Source organism: Aethina tumida, chromosome 4 (assembly GCF_024364675.1).
Source record: "Aethina tumida isolate Nest 87 chromosome 4, icAetTumi1.1, whole genome shotgun sequence".
Classification (NCBI taxonomy): Eukaryota; Metazoa; Arthropoda; class Insecta; order Coleoptera; family Nitidulidae; genus Aethina; species Aethina tumida.
Window position 1 is genome coordinate 13,541,362 of NC_065438.1, and position 13,230 is coordinate 13,554,591.

Below are 13,230 nucleotides of genomic sequence, written 5' to 3' on the forward strand. Positions count from 1 at the left end.
AAAATATGAAAAGAAAATATTGTTAAAAAATTGATCAGAAAGAAATATATTCCGGAATAAACGATAAAACTAATTGTTATTCTATCAAAATAAATTCAAATTTTTATGAATATTTTCAAAATTCGTCTCTTAAATGGATAAATTTAAAATATTTATTAAAAAACTATTAAAATCATTAAAATATATATGTTGGGAATTTTATAATATTTACTTAAAACAAAGTGAAATCTTTCACTAAAATATAAAGCCGGTTAATCAAAATATGCTGTTAAATTATGCAATTCGTCCAACAAAACTTTCATATCCTAGTGCAACAAATTATAATTTTAGCAAATTATATAAGTTATTAAGTTTATATAAATATATATATTATAAATGTTTATAATTATGGAGTTCTTCTTGACTATCCACACATTGACCCCCAAACGGCTTTTAAAAACCGGGAGTGGTGGCAGGTACTCTTTTAATTCAATTGTGTTGTCTACTAACTTTTCATATTCGACTCAGTTACAGACCGGCTAACAAAATGAAGTATTTGATTGTGTTCGTTTGTGCTTTGGTAGCTGTACAAGGGAGGCAACTACGTAAGTTAATAAATATTAATATTTATTTGTCATATTAACGCTATAGGGAAACGCAAAAAAAATACAAAGCTTATTGTTAAACATAATTTCACTAACAAATTTGCTTTTTTATGTAATAAGTAATAATTTTATTTATTGTTACTACTGGAATATACTTTGCTATTGACACAATTCTATATTTTATAAACCATATTGTCTGTTTATTATCAAAACTATTTTGCAATTTATGGGATCAATCAATTTAAATTGAATTTCATACTGTAAATTACTGAAGTTTACCTTGTAATGAATTGTGTAAGGGTTAAGCTAAACTGCATGTCTCAACAATACGAAACGTACAAATTTATTTACCATATTAGATTAAGATTAACAGAACTAGTCAATTTTGGAATTTGATGTTTTTCTAAAATGTTTTACAAAATATTCCCAAACATGCCAATGTTTTCTCAGTTTAATTTTATTTATTTATTGTATTATTATTATAAATTATTATTATAAATTATTATAAGATTTTCAAGGTCACTTAGCAAACAAATTTTTGATTGTATGAACTTTTTCCTCCCGAATAATAATTAATTATTATCAGTAACATTAATCATATATACATAAATAATTAAATGATTTGTGACTATAAACATCCTGCTTTTGTTTGTTAATATCTTGCCCAAATTGTCTTAAAACCTTCCATGAATATTAAAATAAATCTAAAACGCATCCACCATTTTTTGAAATTGAAAAAACAATGTCACGTACGATGCAACTTGAACGCACTTAATTTATTGGTTATGGAATGAAAACACTGAAAACACATTACTTTAACATGTTGTAGGCCTTGGGCGTATAAACAAATAAACAAAACCGCAAAGCTAAATTTAAAATGTCAATAAAATCATTTTTATCTGTAACAATTGCCCTCGAAAAGATGTCGATTTATTGTGAGACTTTAATAATAACATTTCGATGACACTTAATTTAAAACACGGAAAAAATGAATTTTGTAACATTTAAGATTTATTTTTATTTTTTTGTCAATAGCCCGAGGTTAACTTAAGCGGTCCACCGTGAAAGCAAATTTGGTCTGATGTAATACGCGAATTGGAAAGTACTTTGCGTTATATTGGCTGAGTTGCACGGCATCGTCGACACTCTTGTGCAATAAATCGATTGCATGTGTTTATTATTAATATGTATGAACCAAAAATGCAAAAAAATGCAATTTTACTAACTTTTTTTATTGAATATAATTTAATGGTCGTGAGAATAATGTTAAAGAAGTTAACATTTCTTCACTGCCGTACAAGAAATAAATTACAACGAAGCGAGATACACGAGCAGATTAATTTTAAAGGTTAATTAGAATTGGTTGGCAAAAAACTACGTATGCCCTTGAGGAGATGTGTGAAAATTTTCCTCAAAAGTTTACCATGAGAATTCTTAATGTATTATTTGAAAACTAAAATTAACCGGTTACAAATTTTAATTTAAAGGAAGTGATTTTATAATAAGAAATTATAATAATTTACAATTGGTTGATAAAAAATATATTTGCTTTTGAGAAAATGTATAAAAATTTTATTAAAAACTTTAATACACCCTGAAAATTCAAAAATAATTAAAGAAAAAAATATTTACAATTATTTAAATTTATAATTTAATTGAAAACTATTGAATTAAATTAAAACTTGAATAAAATTGAGGTTAAACTAACGGTCCATTATAAAAGACAATTTAAATATTTTAAAATGATTTATTTAAAAAAAAAATGCATCAAATATATTTATCTAAATTAAAATTAGTCAATTACTACTTTTAATTTTCGGAAACCAATTTTAAAATAAACTTTATTTTAATTTGTCTTAAAAATAATTTTATTTTAAATATATTGAAATAAATATTATTAATTGTGATGAGGCGAAATACACAAATAGATTAATTTTAAAAGGAAATTATGGTTGGTTGAGAAAATGTATAAAAATTTTATGAAAAACTTTAAAACTTACTTTGAAAATTTCTTGTTGAAAAAATGTTTAAAAGTTACTTAAAGAAAAAATATTTACATTATTTCATAATTAATATTAATTATAATTTATAATTTAATTGAAAATTACATTTTATTTTCTCTGATACTTATTTTAATAATATTTTAAAAAAATTGAGGTTAAACTAAAGGTACTCTAAATATAAATTAATCAATTACAAATTTTAATTTACGGAAAATAATTTTAAAATAAAAATTTATTTTACTTTATCAATATACAATTTAATTTAAAAGATGTTTAAAAATGAATCAAAAGAAAAAATATTTAAAATTATTTAAATATTAATTAAAATTTATAATTTAATTGAAAATTACATACGACTCTGATAATTATTTTAATAAGCTTGAACAATATTGAGATTAAACTGATTTATTTAAAAACATATACATAAAAATATATTTACTCCAAATTAAAATTAATCAATTAAAAATTTTAATTTAAAGGAAATAATTTTAAAATTAAAGAAATGAGATATATAAAATTTTCTCAAAGAATTCCGGACTTAAAATTGTATTTTGTTGAAAAGCTTTTTTATAATATTTAAATAATATTTAAAATTATTTATTCTACTAATAAGATAAAAATTTTATATATAAATTACTAAAATTAATTAATGACAAATTTGAAAGGTATTATTTTAAAATAATAATAATATTATTTTGTAAAATAAACAATTTTATTTTAAATATATTTTAATTTAATGATTAAGATTTTTTGTCTTAAAGCTGATTAATTAATAAACAACTTAAAATTAAATTTATATTTGTTGTTAATAATGTATAACATTTTTTAATATATTTATAAACATGAGTATATTGAAACAAATAAATAATAATAAAAGAAAATAGGTGTTATTAATCTAATAATCATTAGAAAAATATTTATTTTAAACTAATTATTCTAGCTGAATATCTGAGGGAGTTTGCGTGTACAAGATACGATCCGGAATTCGAAAAATGCGTCTTCAGAGGTTTCGAAAGCGCCCGCCCCTATTTCATGAAGGGCATCCCGGAATTGGGACTGCCCCCAATGGACCCCTTCGAATTACCAGTGATGACTGTCGACAGAACCATCAACGACTTGGTCAGCATCAAGGCCGTCCTCAGGAACGTCAAGATGACGGGTGCCAGAAACACAGTCATCGATTATTTGAAGTAAAATATAAACTTATTGTTGTTATTTCTATGATTAAACATTAAAATCGTTTTTAGAGCTGATGCCATCAACGGTACCGGAGAAATTAGGTTGAGCATTCCCTATTGCGATTTGGAAATGGAATACGACGTGTCCGGTCAACTCCTTTCCATTCCACTTCACAGCAAAGGATACTTCCAGGGCAACTTCAGTAAGTCGTTAGTCGTTATTTTACGTGAGAAACTGAAGAATTAACTCTATTTTAGCTGATACCCAATTGTACGTAAAAGGATCCGTAAGGAGATACCAAAAGGACGGTAAAGGTGAAGAGTATTTCAGAGTTGGAAAGCTGAACACCAAAATCACTGTGGGCGATGGTCATATCAAACTTGTCGCCAAGAATCCGGAACTTCAATTTGGAGGTAAACATACAATAACAATAGATGTATTTGATCAATTAATTATCAATAATTAGTATAATTATGAGAGATAATTTAATGACTGTTTTCAATTGTAGCCGATCTTATCGCCAACTTCTATAATGAAAATCCCAGACGTGTGATGGACGCTGTTAATCCAATTTTCGTTGAGTCCTCCAACGAGTTGTTCAGAGTTGTCATGGATCAGATCCTTGCCACACTCCCAGCCAGTGAATGGGTGCCAGAAAAATAAAATGTTTTAGTTTTATTTGATTTTATAATTTGGCTATCGAATTTTATTCGGTAGTATTTTTAAATGTGCTTTATTTTATGAAATTATTTTTGTAGTCTGATTGTTGTAATATATAATTAAATTGTTTTGAAATTATTTATTAAGTTTGGTTATATACTATTAGAATACGTTGAAAGCATCAAAGAATAATTATAATTGAACAATATTATTATCAATTTTATTGATTTATTTATCATAAAATGAAGATTATAAGCAGTTTGTCTCTATGGCAGAAAATTTGCAATCAATTTTGATTTCCAATAAAAGTCAGTTCCAATTATTAAAATCTGATGGTTGAGAAGACCAATTAATGAAAGGTAGTCAAAATTTGGGAATGTTTTTCTGGATTTTGCATGGACCCACTGTTTAAGATAGGTGGGAGAGTGAACCGTTTGCCAAAGATAACGTGAGTTTAAGTTAAGAAAGGTTTGCTTCTCAAGGAGTAATTGTAATGTCTGGACCAGCACAAAGCCCAGACCTCATTACAATTGAAAACCTTTGGAATGAAATTGATCTGAAATCAGTGCTGTCAAGACTCTCAAATTTGAATGAAGTCTACAAAGAAGTTCAAAATTAGTGGAAAGAAATATCGAATAATTATTTTTAAAATCTACTGAAATCAATGTAAAAAAGGTGTTTAGAAGTTATTAAAAATGATGATTAAAGGAAGGTTAAATGCACGTAAGGTTGTTTTATTTTATAGTTGCTCTACTTTTGTAGTTTTTTCAAATAATAATAAATACCTAACTAAACCTACTAATAGACAATTTTATTGCCGTATTGTTGTTATCAAAAAATATACTGTATAACTGACAATAACATGGATATTTAAACATACATTTTTATCAAGACAAATGAAAATTTAAAGTTGCTGTACATATAGCAAATATATTTTTATTTGACACACTCAGAATGAAAGTTTTTTAATGTATATAATTCTAGAAATAATTTAATAACAAAGTCAATGAGTAATTAACTAATGGCAATTTTTATTAATTATGCAAATTAAGTAATTCATTACTTCTATTAAGAAATTCGCATTTTCATTGCTAATTTTTAATATTTTAAATTGCCATTTATATTTTAATATTTTCGCAATTTCTTATCTGTGTAATGTAAAGATACATAATATGTAAAAATTTACCCTAGAACATTATTATTGGATTTAGATAACTCAAGTCGCATTGATACTTTTTACATTTATTAAAATTGTTGATAATCAATAATATTATATAAACAAACAGTTAATTTTATTTTTGATAAATAATCCCATCTTCTGAATATGTTATATACTATTATTATACATACAATCGAACCATGAATTGCCAAAAAAAATAGTAATGAACATAATTTCTACACTGGAGTGAACCAATTTACTTCGAGTTACCAAAAATTCGATTAATTGATGTTTGACTGTATTTTTAAAAATAATTTATTAGTTGAGATAATAATTAAGTAATGGTAATTTTATTAATGGAACAAATCAAATGAATTATTGCTTTTATTAATTAAATTATTAAAAAATTAAAATTTTAAATTATTTATTCCTATGTTACATATTACATATTAACTATACTTTTATTGACTATAGTATGATGGACTAGGGATATTAGGGATTAGGGATAAAAAAAATTTACAACTTGTTTATCTTAGTCATTGTTTCATCGAAGATAAAACTTGTCAATCAATTGTTCTAAAAAAATAAATAAATAAAAATTGTTGAAGTACTTGAGATTACAGTATCCTAATCTCTTTAATATATTTGTTGAAGATAAAACTTGCATTACATGTACTTATATTGTTAAAATACTCAAACATTGTTTGTTAAAATATTCAAACTAAAACTAGATATCAAAAGAGGTAAAAAATTATTATTAATTTTTTGTTAACATAATATATTAAAAAAATAATAATAAAAAATATACAGTTTTCTACTTTAGATGATTCAATTCAATCAAAACAGAACTTGTTTATTAAATGTTCTAAAATGGAATAAATGAATAATTAAAATTTATTGTAGCATTTAGGATTATTTAGATTTTTTAACCTTTTAACTGACTGATTGAAAATAAAACATGTCTGTGACATGTTTAAATTTTATAAATAAATTTATTGTAATATTTGAGATCGTTCAAACAAAATAACATTAAAAAAAAATAATAAAAACAAAAAGTTACAATTTTATAACTTTTTTTATAAAATAAAACAATGTGATAAAAAAGTAAAAGTAAAAGTAAAAAATCACAGCTTTCTAATCTTCTTAACTGATTCATTTGAAATAAAACTTGCCTGCTAAATATTCTAACTTAAAAAAATAAATAAATTAATAAAATTTATTTTAGTATTTGAAATTGTTTAGACTAAACAACATATTTAAAAAAAAATGTTTAAAATTTCTGATTCAATGGAAATAAAACTTGTCAATCAAATGTTTTGATCTAAAGATAAATAAATAAATAAATAAAATGTATTATAGTATTTGACATTGTTGACACCAAAGAATATATTAAAAAAGTACAGCTAATCTTCTAGAAATAAAACTGGTGCTGAGTTTATTTACTACTTACTTACTTAATTATTGTTGATTAAGTAATTAATTAATTAATATTTAGATAAAACAATATTTTAAAGAATAATAATAAAAATTAGAATTTTCTTAGATAAACCTTACCTGTCACATTTTTTGAATAAAAAAAAATTAATAAAATCTATTAGAGTATTTGAGAATGTTAAAACAAAAATTAAGAAATTAGAACTTCTTAACCTTCTTAACTGATTCATCGGAGATAAAACATGCATCCGAATTTCACACATTAAGTGATTGTCATCGAGAATTTTTTAATTTTTAATATATCGAAATATATATATTCTTGTATGAGTTTCACAATAAGTTGATTTTGACGTAAAATAATAAAAATGACCTTTATAATTAAAAATGTTAGAATACATTATTTTTAACTAATTTAATTAATGTGAATTGTGAAAAGAGTCCTTGATCAGACGAGTGAGATCAGGTCAAGCTCACTGAACTCAACGAACCACAATTTCTTAGTTACTCAAAAAAAAAGAAAAATATGTAATTTGCAACCACTATAATAACACTATAATTTAAATATTTATCAATATATTTTTAACTAATTGTAAGTGAGAACGTAATGTCAATATAGAATTAATATTTTGCAAAAATATGACTAATGTAATAGAATAATTTTTAGAAATTCTTAATAATTGCTACTAAATAAAAATTGAATATTAATTAAAATGGTACCATTTAGTAACTTTCCTATTGAACATAAATAATATGTTTTTTCAACACCTGTGTATAAGCACATTTTTAATCAAACTAGTAAACATGCAATTACTTTACATATCTAATTGAGTAATTTACTTATTTAAATTAGATTTTGTTATTTCTTTTATTTTCACATTAAACTTTATTTTTGTACACAATTTATTTACTAAAATCTTTTATAAATAGTTTCAAGGAAATTGGAACTAATACAATTAAAACATGTTTAATTAATGTTAAAATTATATAAAATACAAGACGTAATATACAATTACAATAAGAAAGTAATAGTTGTTTAGAAAACATGACGTTATTGATAATTATTCTTTGTTACAAAAAAAAAAAAGAATGAGAATGTGTGATTGATCTAAATTAAAATATTTTATTATTTTTAGAACCGCATCTCTATCTATTTTTATCTTTAAAAAAACAAAAAAATATTATATATATACGTTTTGATCGAGTCAAAAAATACGATTTCTTATAGAAAAAATTATTTTAAATTGGAAAAAATATATGTTTAATATTTTCAAAAAGGTCATCAAACTAGCATGCTTTAAAAAAATTGTCTATAACGTTATTTTTCAATTTTTATGAATTTTTTAAAATTCAGGTTTCACGTTTTATACCATAAAAAATCAATATATATTTTTTTAATTTTATATTTTTTAGCGCGATGATTATGTCTTAGTAGATTGACAAAAATGGAAATATCTTAAGGAAAAATTAATTTTAAATTTTTAAGGTTTTTTCTTTATATTTTTTCAAATTTATAAAAATTTTTACATTATTTTCAAATATTTATATAATAACAAAAACTATATAACAATAAAAACCAGATCTAACCTAACCTAACCTAACTTCATGAACCTCACCAAAACCAGAATTTTTTCAAAAAAAAAAAAAAAAAAGTTGATCTAATTATTAAAAATACATAAAAAATTGAATAATTATTGATTACTTTTTTGAAATGAAATTTTGTTCAAAGTAAATTATACTATTTATAAAATAAACTAAATTACAATTGCTATTAAAAATTTTAAATCAATAACTTTTTCCATTGTCCAAACTTCTAATGAGTAAGTAAGATGAATCACCCTGTATATCGATATTGTTATAAATTTTGTCTCCAAGTGAAAAGATGGTTGTACCATTTATCTTAACGATTTAGGTAAATGAGTGAAAGACGACCCCGATATAAATAAACAATCTAAACCATGTTAATAAAATCAACTAAATGCAATCTGACCATGAATTGATCGTTTTTTAATTAAGTGTTTAAACAAATGTTGCATCTGAAACAGGTTCAACGCCAAAATTTCCACAATTTATTAAGAAATATCTCATCATCAATAAAAAATTAAATAAAAAATAATGTGCAATGGAGTTGTATTTATTGTTTTTCTCTAGATACTTTTAATAATTTTATTTATTTCCATAATAAATTACTGAATTTTTTTTCCCATTAATTAAAATGTAAATAAAACGTTGAGGACAAACTTCAAGAAGCCTTCAATTAAACCAAAATTCCAGTTAAAGAAATAAATTTAAAACTTCCTCTTTTTGCCAGTTTAAACGAAATCTGCATTGGATTTTCTTCAGAGCAAGATAAAACATCAGTGTTTACAGTTTCATTGGTTCTCAATTATTAATGCCAATGTCAAGGCTCATTCAGTCTAGAACCACATATATATTTACACCTTCGACAAAGCGTTACTATTTCGCGTCTATGAGCTTTTAAGACACAATATTGAAAAAATGAAGCTCTACAACGTCCTATTAGTTTGTGCTTGTTTGTGTATGGTTCAATCAGCAAAAAAACTACGTAAGTGAAATAAGTCCAATAAATGAAATTTTAAATTTCTTTTTTAATTTTAATTTTATGAAAATCTGATGATTAAAGTAATAAAATTTGTCATCAAATAAAAGGGCAATTTTTATAGTATATTTTTTGAGTTTTGTTTGATCTCTTTAGAACTTATTATTTGTGTATTTAAATATGTTAAAAATTAAAAAAAAAAGTAAAACACATAATTAATAAAAAATAAAATTCCACAGATTATGATCTAATTAAAATAAAAAAAATGTACAAACTTTTAATTAAAAAAACTAACAAATTTATTGATATTTTTATTCAAAAAAAAAAGTTACCATACGATATACGTATCTACACAATTAAATATGTATAAATCTTTTATCAATAAATACTTTTTAATAGTTTTTTCTTTTGCATTGAAAACAATTTAGACAAAATATTTTCGTAGATTAGTTTATTAAAACTGGTAATTTTGAGTATATAAATAACAATATAAATAAATTAACATGAAATTAATCCAAAACCCTCTCACTGTACAAATGCATACATTATTCACATATAGCATATATAAAAACTAAACTAGAATTAATAATAACAGGTTTTCCATACAATATCTAGTTTACCTGTAAGGAATACAAAATACGTTTGAGGTAATATAATATGCAATTCAATATGCATCACAAGACATCATTGGAAAAAAATATCTTAATGATGAAAACATTACAATTATAATTAATTATAAAATTATATTTGTTTAACAGTACATTATAGTTTACTTTATTTATAAATAAATTTAATTGAAAGGGACTATGTAACAGAAATGGGGAACGCAATATATAATTATAAACATTTCATCATAGTAATTAGTAACATTAATAAGGGTAATTGGATTTGTAGATCAATACTGCTTATGACAATTTAAGTACCTGAAAATTAAATTTTTTCACACAGTAAAAAAAGTGATAACATTATAAAATGTTTTTAATTAATCAATTAATAATATTAAATTTATTATTAATATTAAAACTTTTTCAGCTTCGTATTTTCCCCAATGCAGCAGAGACGACCCAAAACTGAACCAATGCTTGATGAAAGCCGCAGAAACTGTCAGACCTTACCTGCTGAAAGGCGTACCGGAACTGAGCATCCCGTCAATCGAGCCCTTCGGAATACCGGAAGTGACCCTTGAACAAGGAACCGACGCCCTGAACATCAAAGCCGTTTTACACAACACGACCATCCACGGTTTGGGCAACTACAAGTTTTCCAAATTCGAGTATGTTTTTTTATATAAATTTCTTTGTTTAATTAAAATAATTTGTTGTACTTTTAGATTTGACGTCGAAAAATATGAATTTAGGGCGAAAGCCATTGTGAAGCCAATCAGTTTGGAGGGAGATTATAAAGTAAATGGTAGAATTTTGGTTGCACCAATTGAAGGGCAGGGTCAATTCACTGCTGCCATAGGTGAGAAATATTTAAATCATTATTTAACATTACACAAATAGGAGTATAAAAAACGATACAGTTAACATGAATTATTTTTTTCTTAGTATATTAGAAAGGTATTGTTAGAAGGCTATATCAATTTTATTTAATTATTAAAAAGTTAGAGATTAGCATAATTTTATTAGCAAATTCAATAAATCAATTTTTTAATTCAATATTTGTAATATTCTAATTTGATGCATTATAAATGCTGACTTACAAAATATAAGTGCATAAATATTTTATTAAATATGTCAATATTTTTTTAAATTATAATATAATTTACTAACATAATTTTTATTTGAATTAATTTCTTCTTAAAATACTAAAATATCAACAAGATTTGAAATAAATTCTAATATATAATAACTATAGTGTATTCACATAAGGTACGGAGTGAAGTAAACAATAGTCATGCGCCATTCATGCACAGAGCACGTGATTATCTACAGGACCGTATTTAAAACTAATTATATCCAAATAATATTTTTAGACAAATATCAAAACAATATTATTTTATACTTAATAATTTAGCATAAAAATGAATACAAATAATAAATTAAATCAATAAGACACGATTTAACACATTCGAACTGACCTTTAACAGGCAAGTTATCCATCAGTCACGTGCTTGTCATGGGTATTCCGTACCTAAATTGAATAGAGTATACTATAATCATATATTAATATTATATGATAACATTTCAGTGTAAAATGAAATAATTTAATGAGGCTTTGATTAAATTTTAGAGAGTGCCGATGTAGACTTCTACCAAAAAGTGCAACGAACCAAAAACAAAAAAGGAATAGAATTCCTCACACCAACCTACACCAACACTTCCATTCGAGTGGACAAACCGAAGGCCCATTTGACCGGACTCTTCGGTGGAAACGAGGAACTGAGTAAGTGCAAACTGAGTACCTTGAACAAGATTAATGTCTACCAAAACTGGTCCAAGTTCGATTTAAATTAATATAAAAAAAACCAGTCTTTAAGGTGAACTTTGTTGTTTTTCATCCAAAATTTTAGCACGGTTCTGTGAAATATCGCAAATATGTATTAGTATTATTAATTTGTTTTTGTGCAACTTGCAATATTGGTTACGTATTATCCTTCAATTTAATGATTTACTAAGACAATGGAAATTGATTTAGATGTTTCGCATGCAAATCTCGATCATTATGTGACCCGAGACCATGACAACAATTTATTAAAGGTCGAAAATACCGATAAAAATAATCCTCTGTGTACATTTATACTAATGATAAAATTATATTTCAGATTCGGTAACAAACAGGATCATTAACGACAACGTGGACGTGCTGTTTGAGGAAATTAGACCTGTGATAGAGAAAATTTTGACTGATGTCCTCAACAACATTCTTCTACAGGCATTCGAGACCCAAATTCCTTTCGACGATCTTTACCCACCAAAGAAATAAATCAAGTGTATAAAAATGTATTTATTAAATTATCAATTAATTTTTCGTCCCGTGTGATATGGTCTGCATCAGATGTGTTCGTAATTTTATTTAGTTGTAGGTAGTTATTGTTTATTGTAGATATGGTATTGTGAAATTCATATTATTATTATTAATAAAAATAATTACAAAATTTCATGTACGACTATTAAAATTATAGAAAAAAAAAAACACTTTTTAAATAATTTTCATTAATTTTTTTTTTTGTTATTTTTAATTAGAAGCCTTTAAAAAAATACAAAATATTAGATTGTAAAAAATATAAACTACAATTCCCAAATATTCTCATAAATAACTATTACACAAGTAGTGATATTATCATTCAGATTGGGAATGATAGGTAGTGTTATGTCATGTTATGTTATTATTCAGACTGAAAAGGGTGATGTTTTCAGGTTTTACCAAGAAACACCAATTTCACTATTAACTTTTAATGTACCCGGATAATCTACTTCAAAATAATGTTGAAAAATTAATTCTTTATGTGAAATTGATCTATTCACCAAAATATTTTCAGATTGATATTAATAGAATATTTAATATCTTTTTTTAAATACAATACTTACTCTGATCCGTTTGTTTTGTGTCATCCTGTATGTAATTCTTATATAAAGTAACTGTGGTTTAGTCGTATTGTTCTTTTTTTACAAATATAATATATTGTATAGAGCTACAGGAAGGGGTGCA

General features: G+C 24.2%; 2 protein-coding genes and 1 long non-coding RNA gene across 3 annotated transcripts; 2 read left to right on the plus strand and 1 right to left on the minus strand.

The window, feature by feature from the left end:
* The first annotated feature begins 489 nt into the window (after positions 1-489).
* LOC109595997 (uncharacterized) lies at positions 490-4,554 on the plus strand. The gene is made up of 5 exons (XM_020011448.2): positions 490-584; positions 3,528-3,777; positions 3,835-3,968; positions 4,024-4,179; positions 4,275-4,554. Exons 1-5 carry the CDS (start codon positions 527-529, stop codon positions 4,427-4,429), a joined length of 753 nt encoding a protein of 250 aa, XP_019867007.2. The 5' UTR covers positions 490-526; the 3' UTR covers positions 4,430-4,554.
* A 4,881-nt stretch (positions 4,555-9,435) lies between these two features.
* On the plus strand, positions 9,436-12,681 carry LOC109595981 (protein takeout). Its single transcript, XM_049966953.1, has 5 exons — positions 9,436-9,582; positions 10,609-10,849; positions 10,907-11,040; positions 11,812-11,964; positions 12,344-12,681. Exons 1-5 carry the CDS (start codon positions 9,516-9,518, stop codon positions 12,502-12,504), a joined length of 756 nt encoding a protein of 251 aa, XP_049822910.1. The 5' UTR covers positions 9,436-9,515; the 3' UTR covers positions 12,505-12,681.
* LOC126265429 (uncharacterized) lies at positions 10,300-10,805 on the minus strand. Its single transcript, XR_007547915.1, has 2 exons — positions 10,692-10,805; positions 10,300-10,499 (listed from the first exon to the last, which is right to left on the minus strand). It is a non-coding gene; the product is annotated as an uncharacterized LOC126265429 (long non-coding RNA).
* Positions 12,682-13,230: the final 549 nt, after the last annotated feature.

Excerpts from the sequence above, each read along its gene's own strand:
- LOC109595997 (XM_020011448.2), top strand. The coding sequence starts at position 527 with ATGAAGTATTTGATTGTGTTCGTTTGTGCTTTGGTAGCTGTACAAGGG. Across the intron at positions 3,778-3,834 it reads ACAGTCATCGATTATTTGAA|AGCTGATGCCATCAACGGTA; the intron begins GTAAAATATAAA and ends AATCGTTTTTAG. Across the intron at positions 4,180-4,274 it reads TCCGGAACTTCAATTTGGAG|CCGATCTTATCGCCAACTTC; the intron begins GTAAACATACAA and ends TTTCAATTGTAG.
- LOC109595981 (XM_049966953.1), top strand. The coding sequence starts at position 9,516 with ATGAAGCTCTACAACGTCCTATTAGTTTGTGCTTGTTTGTGTATGGTT. Across the intron at positions 9,583-10,608 it reads TCAATCAGCAAAAAAACTAC|CTTCGTATTTTCCCCAATGC; the intron begins GTAAGTGAAATA and ends AAACTTTTTCAG. Across the intron at positions 10,850-10,906 it reads TACAAGTTTTCCAAATTCGA|ATTTGACGTCGAAAAATATG; the intron begins GTATGTTTTTTT and ends TTGTACTTTTAG.